The 18,595-nt window shown below is 43.1% G+C and overlaps 1 protein-coding gene across 1 annotated transcript in view; it reads left to right on the forward strand.

Annotated features, from left to right (window-relative positions):
- mgat4a (alpha-1,3-mannosyl-glycoprotein 4-beta-N-acetylglucosaminyltransferase A) overlaps positions 1 to 18,595 on the forward strand; it is a 259,273-nt gene that overhangs the window by 134,438 nt on the left and 106,240 nt on the right. Inside the window, exons 2-3 of the mRNA XM_085999510.1 lie at positions 11,577 to 11,744; positions 12,845 to 12,985. Coding sequence (XP_085855636.1) covers positions 11,577 to 11,744; positions 12,845 to 12,985 — 309 coding nt within the window. The remainder of the gene's footprint in view (positions 1 to 11,576; positions 11,745 to 12,844; positions 12,986 to 18,595) is intronic.

Here is an 18,595-nt window from a genome sequence, read left to right on the forward strand (position 1 = left end):
CCTGGTTTTTCCCCTTTTACTACTTTACCTTTTACTCCATACCTTCTGTCCCTTCCTGACATGTTCTGTTTTTTAATTTCCCCACTGCTACCTAAGTCTATGACCTTCTGCGTCGTCATTTCTGTTATTTGCTCTCTAGAAACCTCCCCCCCCCCCCCCCCCACTAATTAGTTTAAAGCCCTCTCTACAGCCCTAGTTATATGATTCGCCAGGACTCTAGTCCCAGCACTGGCCAGGTGGAGTCTGTCCCAACGGAACAGCTCCCTCCTGTCCCAGTACTGGTGCCAGTGTCCCAAGAAGCGAAACCCATTTCTCCCACACCAGTCTTTGAGCCACGCATTTAACTCTTTTTAATTTTATTTATCCTAGCCAAATTCGCTCGTGGCTCAGGTAATAATCCAGAGATTATTACCCTGAGGTTCTGTTTTTTAATTTGACCCCTAGCTGCTCATACTCCTTTAACAGAACCTTCTTCCTGGTCCTATCTATGTCGTTTGTACCAACGTGGACCACGACAACTGGATCCTCCCCCTCCCACTCCAAGTTTCTTTCCAGCCCAGAAGAGATGTCCTTAACCCTGGCACCGGGCAGGCAACACAGCCTTCGGGACTCCCGCTCTTGACTGCAGAGGACCCTATCTATCCCCCTAATGATACTATCCCCTACCACTACAACATTTCTTTTTACTCCCTCCACTTGAATGGCCCCCTTTACCACGGTGCTGTGGCCAGGTTGCTCATCCTCCCTGCTGTCCCCGCTCCCGCCCTCACAGGGAGTAAGAACCTCGATCCTGCTTGACAAGAGCAAGGGCTGCGGCTCCTTCAACACTACATCCTGGATCCCTGTACCTTCCTCACTCGTCGTCACACTGTCCTGTCCCTGACCATGGACTACATCTGCAGTAATTAATTTCATAGGTGTGACCACCTCCTGAAACATAGAGTCCAGGAACTTCTCCCCCTCCCTGATGTGTCGCAGTGTCTGAAGCTCAGTCGCAAGCTCTTTACATTTGCGCTAAGTGTTTGCTGCTAGAGGAACTCGAGCTCCATGTTAATCACCATGAGCCTCAATGGGGTCCACCAGCTCCCACATTTTGCAATAGTGACACATCACCTGTTCACCCATATCTGTGTAATTAATTAAATTTCTTATTATTAGTTATGAAGACCCTCTGCCCTGATATAGATATTACACCACTATTTAATAGGACTTACCAACTTAAAGGTATAGAAGAGAAGGAAGAGAACCTACCAACCAGCTGATCACCAACCTCCCTCGTGGAAGCTGTCTGGGGGACCTGTCCGGTTGAATTGTCTCGCTGCTCCGCGTCCGTAGTGTTGGATTAGCCTGAGAGAGGGAAGCAAAACAGAGCAACAAGCACTCCCTCACCTCCCACTTGCCTGAACTCTGCCACTTACCAGAGTCTGCTTAAACTCAATGCGATTGCACTGGGCAGCAATAGGGGTGGTAAAAATGATCTCTGGTTAGAGAGAGGAAAACAGGCCATGGTTCTAACCCTGATCATTATTCATTCTGTCGGAACTACAGTATTTAAGTATGGCCATGGGTGGGCTCAGCTTGGTGGAATAGCCTCCAATGCTCATAGTCAAGAGACACTAATGAATATTTTTTGGGGGAAGATACTGGATAGTATTGAAGCTACTCTGGGATTCATTTTCATTTACTTGCAAATATGAAGAGTTTAGCTCAAGTTGCTTTGCTTTTTAGGATTGCCCTTCCTACAGATTTGTGATTTCACATGTATTTACAGTGACTCATTACAGGTAAATCGTGCTTGACTAATCTACTGGAATTTTTTGAGGATGTAACTGGTAGAATAGATAAGGGCGAACCAGTGGATGTGGTTTATTTGGATTTTCAGAAGTTTTTCGATAAGGTCCTGCATAAGAGATTAGCGTGTAAAGTTAAGGCACATGGGATTGGGGGCAAGGTACTGACTTGATAAAGAACTGGTTGGCAGACAGGAAGCAAAGAGTTGGAATAAACGGGTCTTTTTCCGAGTGGCAAGCAGTGACTAGTGGGGTACCACAGGGATCAGTCCTAGGACCCCAGCTATTCACAAAATATATATAAATGATCTAGACGAGGGAACTAGATGTAATATCTCCAAGTTTGCAGATGACACAAAGCTGGGTGGGCGTGTGTGCTGTGAGGAGGATGCTGAGAAACTCCAATAGGATTTGGACAGGTTGGGTGATTGGGCAGAAGCATGGCAGATGCAGTACAGTATAATGTGGATAAATGTGAGGTTATCCACTTTGGTGGCAAAAACAGGAAGGCAGATTATTATCTGAACGGCAATAGATTGGGAGAAGGGGAAGTGCAATGAGACCTGGGTGTCCTTGTGCACCAGTCGCTGAAGGTAAGCATGCAGGTGCAGCAGGCGGTTAAGAAGGCAAATGGTATGTTGGCCTTCGTAGCGAGAGGGTTCGAGTACACGAACAAGGATGTCTTGCTGCAGTTGTACAGGACCTTTGTGAGACCACACCTTGAGTATTGTGTGCAGTTTTGGTCGCCTTATTTGAGGAAGGATGTTCTTGCCATGGAGGGAGTGCAGCGAAGATTCACCAGGCTGATACCTGGGATGGCAGGAATGACTTATGAGGCGAGATTGGGTCGATTGAGCTTGTACTCACTAGAGTTCAGAAGAATGAGGGGATCTCATTGAAACTTATAAAATTCTAACAGGACTGGGCAGACTGGATGCAGGAAGGATGTTCCCGATGGCCGGGGAGTCCAGAACCAGGGGTCACAGTCTAAGGATAAAGGGTAAGCCATTTAGGAATGAGATGAGGAGGAATTTCTTCACCCAGAGAGTGGTGAACCTGTGGAATTCTCTACCACAGAAGGCAGTGGAGGCCAATTCATTAAATATATTCAAGAAGGAGTTGGATATATTTCTTAAGGCTAAAGGGATCAAGGGATATGGGGAGAAGGCAGGGACAGGGTACTGAATTTGGATGAACAGCCATGATCTTATTGAATGGCAGAGCAGGCTCGAGGGGCCGAATGGCCTACTCCTGCTCTCTACTATGTTTTTATGACTATAGTAACATTAGTTTCTTGTTTCACCGTCACTTCTATTATCCCATGGATATTTCTATCATGAGTCTATTTCCTTTTATACATTTTATGGCAGTGGTAACTTGCCATTCCTAAAACCGCACAAAGCTAATTCAGTGCGTAAGAATGAGGGCAAATTTATAGAATGATCAATAGCTGGAATGGATTGCTAGGAAAACTGGCTGAGGCCACAACAGTGGGCCTATTCAGGAAAGTGTAATAAAGACTGACTGACTTGCATTTATATAGCACCTTTCACGACCAATGAAGTACTTTTGAAGTGGAGTCACTGTTGAAATGTGGCAGCCAATTTGCACACAGCAAGATCCCACAAACAGCAATGTGATAATGACCAGATAATTTTTTTAAATGTTGGCTGAGGGATTAATATTGGCCAGGACACCGGGGATAACTCCCCTGCTCTTCTTTGAAATAGTGCCGTGGGATCTTTTGCGTCCACCTGAGAGCAGACGGGGCCTCGGTTTAACGCCTCATCCGAAAGACGGCACTGCCGACAGTGCAGCGCTCCCTCAGCACTGCACTGGAGTGTCAGCCTAGCTTTATGTGCTCCAGTCCCTGGAGTGGGGCTTGAACCCACGACCTTCCGACTCCGAGGCGAAGCTACCAACTGAGCCACAGCTGACCCAATCGGGAAACGGTAGGCTTGGTACTCTGGGAGGATGAAATTAAATGGGCTGAACAGCCTTCATCTGCACTGATCCTGTGGCACTGCTATTAAACTCTTATTACCTTGGATTGTTTTCTAAGGTCAATACTTCTCTTGCATGTTAATGCTGAAACTATTCACTCATGATTTCATCAAGATGGCAGCTCTGATTCAAGTTCACCTTGAACCTTTTTTTAAAAAAAAAAGTTGATTTTTTTTATCATTTTGGAGAAATATAACAGTAACAAATCAAGATGGTGAAGTCCATTATTACCAAAAAAAAATGTTAAACCCAAATAAGAAAGCATCAAACAATTAACAGGCTAGGTGCAAACTGCTTGATGCTGAGCACCAAGGTGCCCATGAGGTCAGTCTGGGAGAATAAAGAGAAGAATTTTCCGGCTGAGCTGAGTTCAGTCACAGCACAGCAGGTACAGTTGTCAACCTGCATTTGCGTGCAGAATGCAGAGCAATACAAATCATGCAGTCAACAACTGCAATGCTTTATATTTAAAAAAAAAACTGATCTTCCTTCCACGGTTCTTTTGCTTTTAAAGGGAGCATAACTGAATAGAAGGAAAAGCTACCTGGGGATGTACTTTTTGGATAAAGTACTCATCAACTGCAATTATTAAATTGTATACTCTCATACAAGGAGACTCTTCCCCACCGAAAAACAATTCTCGCCTTGTATGTGAGTTTATATGGTAGATTTCCCTAATTCAACAGACTGAGGAGTGAATTGGGGGATTGCATTGGCACAAGTAGGAATTGAGCCAGGAGAGATGGTGGAGGAGGATGGCGTGATTGACCAATAGAAGGCTTATAGACCAGATGAGAAGGGATAGGCTACTGTGTTCGCACTAACACAGGATGTTGGCGACTTCGACCAGTGTGACCTCTATGCTGGGCAGGATGAGAACCAGACTGGGGAGACTAACAATAGTGGGAGAGTTAAGCATGATGTTGGATGATAATGGTGCATTGAAGGCCCTTAGGAGAGTGGTAGGAAGTTGGAAATGGGTAAGTAGTTTATGATGATGAGGGGTTGGGGATAGGCTTTTTATAAAGGGAGCAGTTTTGAAAGGAGGGGTAGTTTTAAAAGGGAATGGGGGAGTACATCTGAGATGCAGTCCTTTTATTATTGGAGCTTTGAACAAGAGATAGAAGAAAAATTAAGAACTAAAGTGCTTGATTAGTCTGACTTGCCTTTGTGGTTTATTTTGGGGGGGTGGGGGGGTGGGGGGGGAAGGCCCATCGTACCTATGTGGAAACGTAAAGGTAATTTCTATACATGCACCCAGGAATGAATTGGCACAAGATTAACGATCAGTCTGCCGCTGCTCTGCCAACACTGACTGATTACTTGGTTCCTGTTCCCTCTGCTCCACCATCAGCAGCCTCCTTCAACCCTCCCTCAACAACTCTGCCTTGTTGCCTCCCTCTTGGCTTTCAAAAGTCTCTTAAAATACCTTTTGTTTTCAATGGTCCTTCCTTCCCCCATTCTCCTTTTTCCCTTTCTGCCTCCTGTTTGGTGTCCGCTCATCATGTATTGCCTTGTGAAGTGTTCCCTGATATCTTTCTGGGCATGAGGAGCACTGTAGAATTCTAAGTTGTTATCTAGCGTATGTCTGTTTTATTTCAAAAGCTCTCGGCCTAACCGGAGAAAAACAAAAATTTGATTCTTTAGAAAGCGTTACAAGTAAAAAAAAATTTAAAAAAATGAAAATTAAGGACACACCCCAGCAGCTTCTCCTAAAGCACCATCGACAGGAGCTTGGAGGCAAAAGTTGCCTGTTCTACAACTGGACCTAAACCTATGCCCTGTGTAAAAACATAATCAAGCCATTTAATCTGTCAACACTACTGTATATTGTAATTGTTTTTACTACTTTGAGATTTGTTTAGCTGCCTTTTGCAAACGAAGCAATTGTAATGGTGGAGAAAGACTACTGCAGCAGCTAAGGGATTAATGCAGATTCTAATTCCAAGTGGCGCTGTACTTTTCATTAAATTAGCTTCAAATATTTACTGTGGATATCCAAAGTTGGTCTTTTACTGTGGCTTTGTGCACCTGAATGCCTTATCTAGACTTGTTTTGACATATCGCTTGATGATTCTGCATCTGTCACTGTCTTATTCCAGCAACCAGTGTTACATCAACAGTAACTTATCTGGAGTAGTGTATATATTTTCATGTCAATCTGTTGAAGTAAGCTTTGAAGCACTTCCTGTATATTTACTAGTACAATTCTGATTTTTTTTTTTTTTAAAACAGTCCTGGTTTACTTCAATAGTGAGTTAATATTATGAAAAGGTAGCTTATTTATTAGATTGCAGCAATTGCAGTTTTATGGGGTTTTTTTAAATATTAAGGAACAGATAAACCTACGGCTTCATCATAAATATAAACTTGCTACCTTCAAAGCCTATAATTTAAAAAAAAATCTAATTAATCCTATTAAGCTCTCGTGAATTTCAATTTAATTTTGGATATCTCTTCAGCTGGGCTATCCGTTTTATACAGCGAACATGACCCATTGTCACATTTTATGTCTGCCTGCTTTCTACTCATTGCAGACTTGATTGCAATGAGGTGGTATGAATCGCTGCTGCTAAGATAATTGTGTTTGAATTCCAGCTATCACAATGTTTTATTTCCTTGCAATAAAACTAGTCCTGAATGTAAATAGGTAGTACACTCATCTATTTTAAATGCTTCCTCAATTATTGCACTATAGTTGCATAGCAGTAGCCACACGCCACAAAGTGTTACGTAAATTGCTTTTGAGGCACTTCAACAATGTGATGAGGTGCTATATAAATGCAATGAATTTTTCCTGCCTGCCTGTGCTATGTCTCTCCATACCACCACCCCCCCCCCGCCCCACAACTGTGTCGTTATCTGTCTGTGTATGTTTGAGAGTCTATTTCTTGTCTCTCCCTATATGTCAATCTCTCTCTCGCTATGTCTCTCTCTCTCGCTCCCTATGTGTCTCTTGCTCTTGCTTTAATTTGTGTTCCCTCCCTGTGTCCCATCTTACTCTTTCTCACGTTGTCACTGTCTGACTCTCTCTTGCCCTGGCTCCTCTTTCTCTGTTGCGTCGCACATTCTCTGTCCAGTCGGGAGGTTGACAAACGGAGCGCTCATATCATTTTCAGTCTCTGCACAGGAGGGCAATTCAATCAGACCTTGACGTTGCACTTGCCTGTTCTGTCACATCACCAAGCCATGTATTTCTTTTGCTTTCCTCTTGATCTATTCCCCCTCCACTTTTCCAGACAGTAACAACCTCAACAATATTTGTTCTGATTCCCGAATAATGTGTCCACAGTAAGTCATCTTTCCATTTGTAAATATTTCAGTACTTTTTCCATTTTGCATTATCTCTCTTTCCTCACCCTCTTTCTCCCCCCCCCCCCCCCCCCCCCCCCCAAACTCATGCCTTTCCATATTGAAAGTAGTCACTCGTGCAGAGGTACCGTTCCATAGGTGATGGTGTCTTTGGTCAAATAGATATTTTGTGTGAATCGACCTGGAGATGTTGCAACTGAGGCTAATGCCATCTTCATTTAACGCCCACATATGCTCACTGCGTGGCGATTAGGAATGGGATTTTCTTGCAGATTTTAACCCTCTTTAGCCAAGGAGCCAATTGTAACATCCTGCCTGAGATCAGCTAACTCCATGCAGACCAGGGATTATACCTCGGACTTCTGGAATGCGTGGCTGTGTCCCAACGCCCATTAAACACCCATTAAACAATCAGGACAGTTCCTAATACTGGTTTTCGAGAGGCACTGACTGAAGCTTTTAAGCCATAAATAGATTTTCAATTACAAGTGATTTTCAATTAAAAATGTCATTTGTATGTCTGCTGTTATTGTATCTGTATTTGGGTTGCTTTTTAAATGAGCTTCCAAAGCCTTATCCGTCTTTATTCTTTTGCAGCTTCTGAGTATGGATCACCGTTTTCTATTGCTTATTGCAAAAGCTATTTTGTTTTCTCTATCCTTCCAGATTTTACCAGAATAAAATTATTAATGTTGTTCCATATAGTCATGTAATTAAAACCTATGAGAAATGTCCCAGGTATGTGTTTGCTGTAGAAACAGTACCTAGACCAGTAAATACTAAACATGCAATATCCACACACACAAATCTTTGAAGATGGCAAGACAAGTTGATGCATAGGATCCTTGGCTTTAATGAGGCATAAGAGTACAAAAGCAAGGAAGTTATGTTAAACCTTTATAAATCACTGGGCCTCAGCTAGTGTATTGTGTCCAATTCTGGGCACCACACTTAAGGAACGATGGCAAGGCCTTGGCGAGGGTGCAGAGGTGATTTACCAGAATGCTACCAGAGATGAAGGACTTCAGTTATGTGAAGAGATTAGAGGAGCTGGGATTGTTCTCTGTAGAGTAGCGAAGGTTATGGGGAGATTTAATAGAGGTGCTCAAAATTTTGAGGGATTTAGATAGAGTAAATAAGGAGAAATGGATTCTACTGGCGGGTGGGTCGGTATCCAGAGGACACAGATTTAAGATAATTGGCAAAAGAAGCAGAAGGGAGATGAGAATTTTTTTAATGCAGTGAGTTATGATCTGGAATGCACTGCCTGAAAAGGTGGAGGAAGCAGATTCTTGAAAAGGAAAGTTTTGCAAGGCTATGGGGAAAGAGCGGGGGAGTGGGACGAATTGGGTTGCTCTTTCAAAGAGCCAGCAAAGGCACGATAGGGCAAATGGTGGCCTCCTTCTGTGCTGTAAGATTCTAGGATTCTAACTGCAGTCAGTTTACACACTGAATCGGACTGACTGCTGTATGACTACATTATCGCTCATCAAACATGCATGAATAAAAGCAAATGATTGCTTCTGCTTTAATGGCTTAGGATGCCTGACTGGGAAAAACCTGAGTATGTAGCAGTGCTTGGCCAACAGTGATTAGTTTGCTCTTCCCTCCGGTTGGACAGATCCAGATCAACCCCTTGGATGTTCCGGGATGCTAGCTTCCATTGAAATTAATGGAGCTGTTTTGGGACGTGTGGCTGTCCAGGTAACCTAATGTCACTGGACCATGGGGAGCGGAGCGCTGGAGTGGCAAGTCTCCTTGAACACAAAAAATGGAAATACCTCATGGGGTGGGAGAGGTTTGCTCAGATATCTAACAAGACATGCATGCATCTCATGAATAAATAATGAACGTATCCCTAAATTGATTGAAGGCTTCCAGACCAATTGTTAGGCTAGATGCTGATGAAGGGAATGTTGTATATCTGAGCAAACTGATAGTCAACAGGAGCTGGTCATTTTAAATAGGGTGATTTTGCTCCAGGGGAGAGGTTACAACAATACACGTGTGCATAAGAGGAAGAGGCTGGGGTAGGAAGGGAATGTTCTCTGATGTCAAGTGGGCATGAATTTAGGATTAGTGCTAGGGGCATAAAGGGAGCTTAGAAAAAAAACCTCCAAACGGGATTATTAGACAGGAATGCGTGACCACAAGTCTCTTGAAGCCTAGCTAATCGCGGCATTTAAGAGGGAATCAGATAAAGATTTGAAGAAGAAAACTATCAAAGGCTGCTGTTCAATAGGATTAATGTGGATGGCTCCAGTGTGGAGCTAACATTGATCCAGTCACGACAGGCCAAGTGGTGGCGGGCTGTGATTACAAACTGTGATTACGATTCTGTCACTTGGGTGTTCAGCATCCATTACAAAAAGTATTATATATATAAAAAACCTTCTGTTGTGAACTTTCTGTTGTGCAAAGATTTTACATGGAAGTTGGAGCAGTTGCCATTAGGTTCTAATTCAGTTCAGCATATCGACTGATTTTGTTTTGTGAACGTTTTTAAAAAAAAATCCATTTGCTTGTTCACCTGGAACGCTTGTATTAATGTGACCTAATCTTTTGTGAATTGAACTACATTATGTTTTTTAACACATACTTTGTCGCAGTTTTACAACTTTATAAATAAATGTATAAATTATGGGATATTTTATAAAAAGGCTTTGTTTGCCTCTAGGTAACGCAAAATATACAGTTAATTATTGTACCTTCCACAAAATACACATGGTTTTGGTGTTCGGCATATTTTCTCCTGATTCAATTTCTTCTTCCAAAAATGTGAAAATTACATCCTACCCGATACGTCAAACATTACTGTTCCAAAGCTTAGCATAAACATTGCTCATAATTACTGGCTGTGTACAATAGTTAACTAAAGACATTTTTTTATTGGTCTTAAGTAGACTGGACTAATAAAGTAGCCTAAATCATTGTGAACATACAAGAAAAGAATCGCTACAAGCAGCAACTTCAATATCTACCTGTCACACAATATAGTAATCCTTCAAATCGGGCCTTGCAAGCAGCTATTTGCATCTTTTGTTCTGCATCATACTGCCTCAAGTACACAAGGGCATTCAGTTAAAGTAATTGAAAATCAATCCAAATGTTCCATTAATTCTGAACTGTGCAGCCACACTTCAAAAAAAAAACATACAGCTTGTTCAGAGATTATGGAAATTAAAAAAAAAAATTAAAAAAATTCTATTACTGGGTCACATTTTATTTCTGATGTACAACACAAAATAAATTACCAAAGAAGTCTTGCTACAACAACTTGCATTTATATAGGGCCTTTAATATAGTGAAATGTCCCCAGGTGCTTCACGGGAACATTCGTGAACAAACCGAGCCACATATTGGGACAGGTGACCAAAAACTTGGTCAAGGAGGTAGGTTTTAAGGAGTGTCTTAGAGGAGGAGAGAGCAGTTTAGGGAGGGAATTCCAGTACTTGGGGCCTAGGCAGCTGAACGCACGGCTGCAAATGGCAGAGCGATGAAAATCGGGGCTACGCAAGGGGCTAGAATTGGAGGAGAGCGGAGATCTCTGAGGGTTGCAGGGCTGGAGGAGGTTAGAGATGGGGAGGGTGCCAGGAGAGCATTGGCATATTGGAGTCTAAAGGTAACAAAGGCATGGATGAAGAGGCAAAATTCCTTGGAAGGTGTGTTTTCACTTCCATGGAGCAGTGGGATGAGTCTTTGTGCTTTATTATTGCAGTCTTGACCACAGCCCCTGGAACAAAACAAGTGAGCCAGGACTTGGCCTCCTGGTGTGTCAGCCGTGTCTCAGTGGGTAGCACCCTCGCCTCTGAGTCAGAAGGTTGTGGGTTCGAGTCCCACTCCAGGGACTTAGCGCATAAAGCTAGGCTGACACTCCAGCGCAGTGCTGAGGGAGCGCTGCACTGTCTGAGGTGCCGTCTTTCGGATGAGACGTTAAACCGAGGCCCCGTCTGCGCTCTCAGGTGGACGTAAAAGATCCCATGGCACTGTTTCAAAGAAGAGCAGGGGAGTTATCCCCGGTGTCCTGGCCAATATTTATCCCTCAACTAATAACAAAAACAGATTATCTGGTCATTATCACATTGCTGTTTGTGAGAGCTTGCTGTGTGCAAATTGGCTGCTGCGTTTCCCACATTACAACAGCGACTCCACTTTAAAAGTATTTCATTGGCTGTAAAGCGCTTTGAGATGTTTGGTGGTTGTGAAAGGCGCTATATAAATGCAAGTCTTTTTTCTTTGTGGGAGTAATTGTGCAAACTAAGGAGAGAAAAAAGAAATAACTTGCGTATTAAGTTTCTAAGACTCCTGTACTCGAAGCTTTGAAAAGAAAAGTTGTGTAAATTCAAAATGTAATTCTGTTGAACTTGTTGAGAGGCAGATGTTTAAAGAAATTCTGTAGCACCAACATTTCTTAAAATGGTTTCGCTTGTGAATGATTTTATGCTAATATTTCCCCCCATTTATTCGCAGAAAAGCTAGTTGCCTATCAGCATGAGTTCCATGCCTTGAGGGAACGTCTTCGTGTGGCCGAGCATCGAACTTTGCAGCGTTCCTCAGAACTGAATGCTGTCCTGGAGCAGTTCAAACGTATAGTGGCTGCATCAAATGGAAGCAAAGAGGCTCTGAGCAATTTTTCAGGTAATTTGCATTTGTGATGTTCGTTGGGAAGGCAATGAAATACTGCAGCTGTCCCAAGCAGAACTGCTTAAAAGTAAAATGACATTAGTTTGATTGCAGTCATTAAAAGATCAATGAGTTCAAGCCGATTTAAATTAAGATGCTTCAATGCAGTGCTTTTATTGCACAATTCTAAGCTACACTCAAATGTAATTAACATTATCCTCCTTCCCCACAGTCTCCCCTCATTGAGAGGACAAGCTGCAGGATTGCTCCCAGCCCTTTGCTAAGGCCATTCTCTGCCTGCTAGGAGGTGTGTGTGAGAGCAGTCTTGGATGACTGGCACGTTGAATTGTTTTACATCCCTGTGGGGAAGTGTCTGCCTGCCGTCTGGTTTTATGCATACCCATTCAGGTCAACTTTTCCTTGTTTTGTGTGCATCTTGGTTACACTAATATGAGCAGAAGAAGAGAGCCAGTTTGTACTGACCAGAATCCAAGGGCCTCCATTAGTACTAATCACCATCAGGAAGTTGGGTGATAGGTTTAGTGGGAATAGAGTCGAGAGAGCAAGGAGGTAGGTCTCATTGACACGATGAGCTTGGAGAGGGCATGAGGAAAGTAGGAGACAAATGAAAGATACGAGTTCAGGGCTGGAGCAGGGGGAACCTCGGGGGAAGTTTAGCTTATGGTACAGTGGCCCTGGTTCTGTCATTGGCTATCAATTTCTCCAGACATTAATATTACTATTTGGGGTAGATATGCAAAACTCTCTTCTCCCAAAGCCTGGTTCAGCGAGAACCACAAAGTTGTGTACCTTCCTTTGCAAATGGCCACAATCTGCTCCAAAGTTGTGGTACCATTGATGGAGGTGGACGTGATTAGTATGATTATTCATTTATAACATTATTTAGCTTGGGATATGTGTGTATATATTTTTTTTAAATTTCATGACTGTGGGCCTTCATTTTGTATTTTAGACAAAAGGACCATTGTTGCTTTACCATAGGTTTTACTTCTCCTAATACCCCAGTATATTGAGATAACTTGACCCCATCCTGATCCCAGCCAAAAGAAAATGCGATGTCTGAATGTACTCCTCAATCTTAACTCTATTTTCAGATGACGCCAAAAAGCTGTTGAAAGATTTGACCAACAAAAATGCCCTACAAGTGCCAAATATCTACCACCACATGCCCCACTTACTTAACAGCGAGGAAAGCCTTCAGCCTGCTGTGCAGGTTGGCCTCGGCAGAACTGGCGGTAAGTCACTAGAAGTGGTCTTTTCTCTTGCATAAAAATGAAGGGGGGGGGGTGGTGGGTGAGTACATTAAACAGGTTAAATTTTAAGATATTTATATTGTCTTGTCCTAAGATGTCCATTCCACTCATTTGATGAAGTAACTCTGTCACCTTTGACGCTGTCTTAATGCCAACCAGATCAACCTTTTCCACCGAGGATTAAGGTCCTTGGATGTGTATTTGAAAAACACAAATTCCACTCCAATTTATTACGTTGTTCACAAGCTGAAGTTAATCATCAGCTGGATGATAGTTAAGTATTTTTGACTTTAATACACTAGTGTGGAAATCCTTCATGACCCAGCGAAGAAGTTTAATTGAACACTTTTTAATTGGCCAATAAAATTCAGTTAACTTCTCTCTGTTGAAAACCTGTTATGAATGCTAGAATTGCAGCCGTCCAATTCACAACTGTGAATTTCCTGTGGTGCCTCGCATATAGATACACATCATATCCCCATGGTTGTGTATGATTCCTTCTTTGCATCTTGGGCAGCACTATTTAACCCATATGATACACCTGTGTGACAGAACATGCCTGCAGGTCCATCAGTAGCTGATGAGAAAGCACAAGTCAACATTTCAGGTGTAGTTGCACCTCAGAACAGGAATCTGTAAGATCCTTTTATAGGTGTGATCAAAATAAAGAGGTTGGGGGCGATGCAAGAGAATAACAGGTAGAAGTCGAGAGTCAGGACAGTCACAGAGGAGCTGTTTGAGTTGAAAAGCCAGCAAACTCTTTTCAGAAGCTGGAAGGAGGTGATAACTGTGGGTAGTAAACAAGGGTCTTCTGAGTGAGGCAACAATAAGGCATTAAAAGAAGAAAAGGGTATGAGCTAACATAAGATGGCATAAAAGCATGGGATGGGGTGTGGGGGGAATTTCCAAAATGGAGGCAAATGAAAACTGGCAAGAAAATTGAGATCGGGAGCGACTGCAAGTGCTGGAAATCTTAAAATGCTGGAAACATGACGCATCTGCCAACACCCATAAAGAGAAAAAAAAACAGGCCAATGTCTGCGCCGCCTACCTCCTTCCAGAACTGTGTACTGACAGAGTCCCTGTCTCTCCTAAGTCAACACACTCCCATTCCCCCAAATGGGACCCTGTATATATCGCTAGCACCCCTGCTACTAAAAAAAAATAGGACTGAGAGATTGTATCCTTCTGCATCCACCCTGGAAAAATAACTCCATGTCCTTGTCATCAATTCCATTCCCCCTCCTGAGCCAATGTGTCTGGTTGAACCAGAGTGTTTGCATCCATGGCGTCCTATTAGACCCTGAGCTGAGCTTCCGACCTCATATCTTCATCACAAAGACTGTCTACCTCCTGTACATTTGCCAGCCTCTGCCCATCTGCTGCTGAAACTGTCAACGTTGCCTTTGTCACCTCCGGACTCAACTATTCCAATGATCTCCTACCTGGCCTCCCATCCTTCACACTCTGGAAAACCTCAGCTCATCCAAAGCTCTGCTGCCTATATCCTATCCCGCACCAAGCCCATCACTCTGGTCCTTGCTGACCTATATTAGCTCCAGTTCCCCAAACCCCTCAGATTTAAAATTCTAATCCTCATGTTTAAACCCCACCGTTGGTGGCCAGGCCTTGAGCTGTCAAGGCACCACACTTTGGAATTCCCTCCTTAAGCCCTTCAGCCTCTATCGCCACACACTCCTCCTTTAAGCCCCTCCTTAAAACCTATTCGATGGAGTTGTTGCTCACCCCTTCTAATATATCTTTCTTGGGCCCAGTGCCCATTTTTATCTGACTACATCTCTGTAAAGATGTTTTTCAACATTAAAGGCACTATATCAATGCAATTTCTTTTGCAGTTTCCTGTGTACATAGCAGAATAATTGGCATATTTAAACTCCAGCTGTTTCATGTTTAGTGATTTATATAGAATGTACAGCACAAACGGGCCATTCGGCCTAACTGGTCCATGCTAGTGTTTTGAACTCCACGCGAGCCTCTTCCCACCCCGCTTCACCTCGCTCTATCAACATAAACTTCACTCCTTTCTCCCTCGTGTTTATCTAGCTTCCTCTTAAATGCATCTATGCTATTCGCCTTAACCACTCCATATGGTAGCGAGTTCCACATTCTAACTACTCTCTGGGTAAAGAAGTTCCTCCTGAATACCATATTGCATTTATTAGTGACTATCTTATATTTATGGCCCATAGTTTTGGTCTCCTTCCTTCCCCCCCCCCCCCCCCCCCCCCAACAATCTAATTTACAAAAAAAAAATCCGTATATTTCTCTCACTACAGAAAATCCTCTGGCAGACACACTATCACCACTGCACAGGAGAACTAAATTGATTGATTAAATGACCCCACAGCTGTGGCGATGACAAACAATTACTTCCTCCCAGCTTAGAAAGATGCTCCAGTTGTTTGGCCATTATGTGCCACATCGTCTGTTTATACAATCCGGCCTCATTTACGACTATCTGCTGACCTAAACTCCAGTATTATTTATTCCTGTTTATGTTTGACAGTATAAGAGACCTTCATTATATGAAGTGCATAATGAGGCAAGGCGTAGGAACCAATTTTTGTCATAATTCCAAGAACGGTTATTTTTTTTCCCCGCGCCAGCTATACTTATATAAGAAAAATTCAGCAGATTAGCTGCAATTAATTGCTGGATTTGGATGATAATGGGGAGGTGAGAGAAAGGTACGGAATGTTTTCATATGCCATAGACTATATTTCTTCAAGTTTTTCATAGTGGCGTGTCTGCATCTCAAACGTGTAGAATTTAAATTTGGAACAAAACTCTTATATATTTAAAAAAAAAAAAAAAAAAAAAATTTGAGAAGTAAATTAAACTTCATTTTAAAAGTTGTTAAATTCATCTTCAAAACTGTTTTTAAAGTTTTTGGTATCCGTACTGGTGGAAATTTTAAAAACCTATTCTTGCCTTAGAATGCTGGTAATGTTAGTGATTGTCTTCAGCTCAGAGGGACAACACTGTCCTCATGAGGGTTGCCAACTCTTCAGGATTGCCCTGGAGTCTCCAGGAATTAAATATTAATCTCCAGGACATTGCTGCGAGCAACCCAGGAGAAAAATCAGAAGGGTGTTTTTTAAAAAAAAAAAAAAAAAAAAAAAGTTTTTTTTTAGAAAAAAATTATTTGAATAGTTTTGTACATTTGGTTATAAAAATGTCAGACATGGGAAGAAAGGGTGATTCTTGCCCATCATTGAACGAGGTAATGAGTCTATTTGCTTTCCAGTTGGCGTGTGATGTCAGTGTGCCGCAAGTATGGGCATGTTGGGCGACCAATGGCAGGAGTGTGGGGGCGGGACAGTTGGAGGCAGGAGTTTACGCCTCCTCCAGTTAATTATGGCCAACCAAAGTTGGCGACCCTAGTCCTCGTGAAGAAGACTTGAGACTTCCTCCAACATCTTCTCGTGCTACTGCTGCCTGTCTGGGACTGCTTTCCTCGGCGCAGGGCCCACGGTGATTCAATCCAACATGGTGCGACCAGCCACCGGGGGTTTATGGAGTGAGCACCATAAGCGAAACAGCAGCTGTGCGCAGCCCTGCACCGCGCTCTCATCCAGGCACACACGAGCAGCTCCCAGCGCAGGAAGGAGAGTGCATTCCTCTCCAGCGCCCGCGCGCTCTCACGAGCTGAAATGGCTGGCAGCTTAGGCTCATGCGAAAAACGAGCCAGCCTCAATGTGCAAGTGAGTGAGCCACTGAGGATTTTAGGGGTCTCCAAATCAGCCTATTTTCCAGGCCCCCAACCAAAACGGTGCAAACTAAGGCTGGAAAAGTTGATGGGTGGCAAATTTGCTGTTGGTAGCAACAGGGGGAAAAGAAGATAGTTTGATTGCAAATTATATTGCTGCTGGTATACATAGAAACATAGAAACATAGAAGATAGGCGCAGGAGTAGGCTATTCGGCCTCTCGAGCCTGCTCCGCCATTCAATGAGATCATGGCTGATCATCCAAATTCAGTACCCTGTCCCTGCCTTCTGTCCATATCCCTTGATCCCTTTAACCTTAAGAAATATATCCAACTCTTGAATATATTTAATGAACTGGCCTCCACTGCCCTCGGTGGCAGAGAATTCCACAGGTTCACCACTCTCGGTGAAGAAATTCCTCCTCATTTCAGTCCTAAATGGCTTACCCCTTATCCTTAGACTATGACCCCTGGTTCTGGACCCACCGGCCATCAGAAACATCCTTCCTGCAGCTAGTCTGTCCAGGCCTGACCAAATTTGATAGGTTTCGATGAGATCCCCTCTCAATCTTCTAAACTCCAGTGAGTATAAGCCCAATCGACACAATCTCTCCTCATACGTCATTCCTGCCATCCCAGGTATCAGCCTGGTGAATCTTCGCTGCACTCCCTCCATGGCAAGAACGTCCTTCCTCGGGTAAGGCGACTAAAACTGCACACAATACTCGAGGTGCAGTCTCATCAAGGCCCTGTACAACTGTAGCAAGACATCCTTGTTCCTGTACTCAAATCCTCTTGCTACAAAGGCCAACATACCATTTGCCGCCTTAACCACCTGCATGCTTACCTTCAGCGACTGGTGCACAAGAACACGCAGGTCTCTTTGCACTTCCCCCTTCTCCCAATCTATTGCCATTAAAATAATAATCTGCCTTCCTGTTTTTGCCACCAAAGTGGATAACCTCACATTTATCCACATTATAGTGCATTTGCCATGTTTCTGCCCAGTCGCCCAACCTGTCCAAATCGTACTGGAGTTTCACGACATCCTCCTCACAGCATACCCTCCCACCCAACTTTGTGTCGTCTGCAAATTTGGAGATATTGCATCCAATTCCCTCATCCAGATCATTAATATATATTGTGAACAGCTGGGGTCCTAGGACCGATCCTTGCGGTGCCCCACTAGTCACTGCCTGCCACTCGGAAAACGACCCGTTTATTCCAACTCTTTGCTTTCTATCCGCCAACCAGTTCTCTATCCAAGTCAATACCTTGTCCCCAATCCCATGTGCCTTAATTTTGCACGCTAATCTCTTATGTGGGACCTTATCGAAAGCCTTCTGAAAGTCCAAATACACCACATCCACTGGTTCTCCCTTATCTATTTTACCAGTTACATCCTCAAAAAAATTCCAGTAGATTAGTCAAGCATGATTTACCTTTTGTAAATCCAGGTTGACTTTGTCCGATCCTGTCACTGCTTTCCACGTGCTCGTGTTATAAAATGCTAAAGACTAACTAAGTTTAATAATTGACTAGATTACTCTCAGTTCAGTAATTAATCTTTTATTACTGTGTTAATATGTCTCTGGTCACATTGCGTGGCAGTAGAATTGCTTGAAATTCAATTTTCTGCTCTGTCATATTTGAACAGGGAAAAACTATCCACTATTTAAATATAGGCCCTTAAACTAATTTTTGTTTAACTTAGAAAACTGAATAGAGTGAGGCAGGTTATAGTTTAAGATGCTCACTTCAAGCTAGGTTGGTTTTCAGTTGAACCATAGAGGGGGTTGGGATTAGATCTTGGGAGTTCCTGAAGGGGGATCTACAGCGAGAAAGCATTGCCTATCTTGCCTC

This window comes from Somniosus microcephalus, chromosome 10 (genome assembly GCF_052327205.1).
Source record: "Somniosus microcephalus isolate GS21.2 chromosome 10, FLI_Smic_1.0, whole genome shotgun sequence".
NCBI lineage: Eukaryota > Metazoa > Chordata > Chondrichthyes > Squaliformes > Somniosidae > Somniosus > Somniosus microcephalus.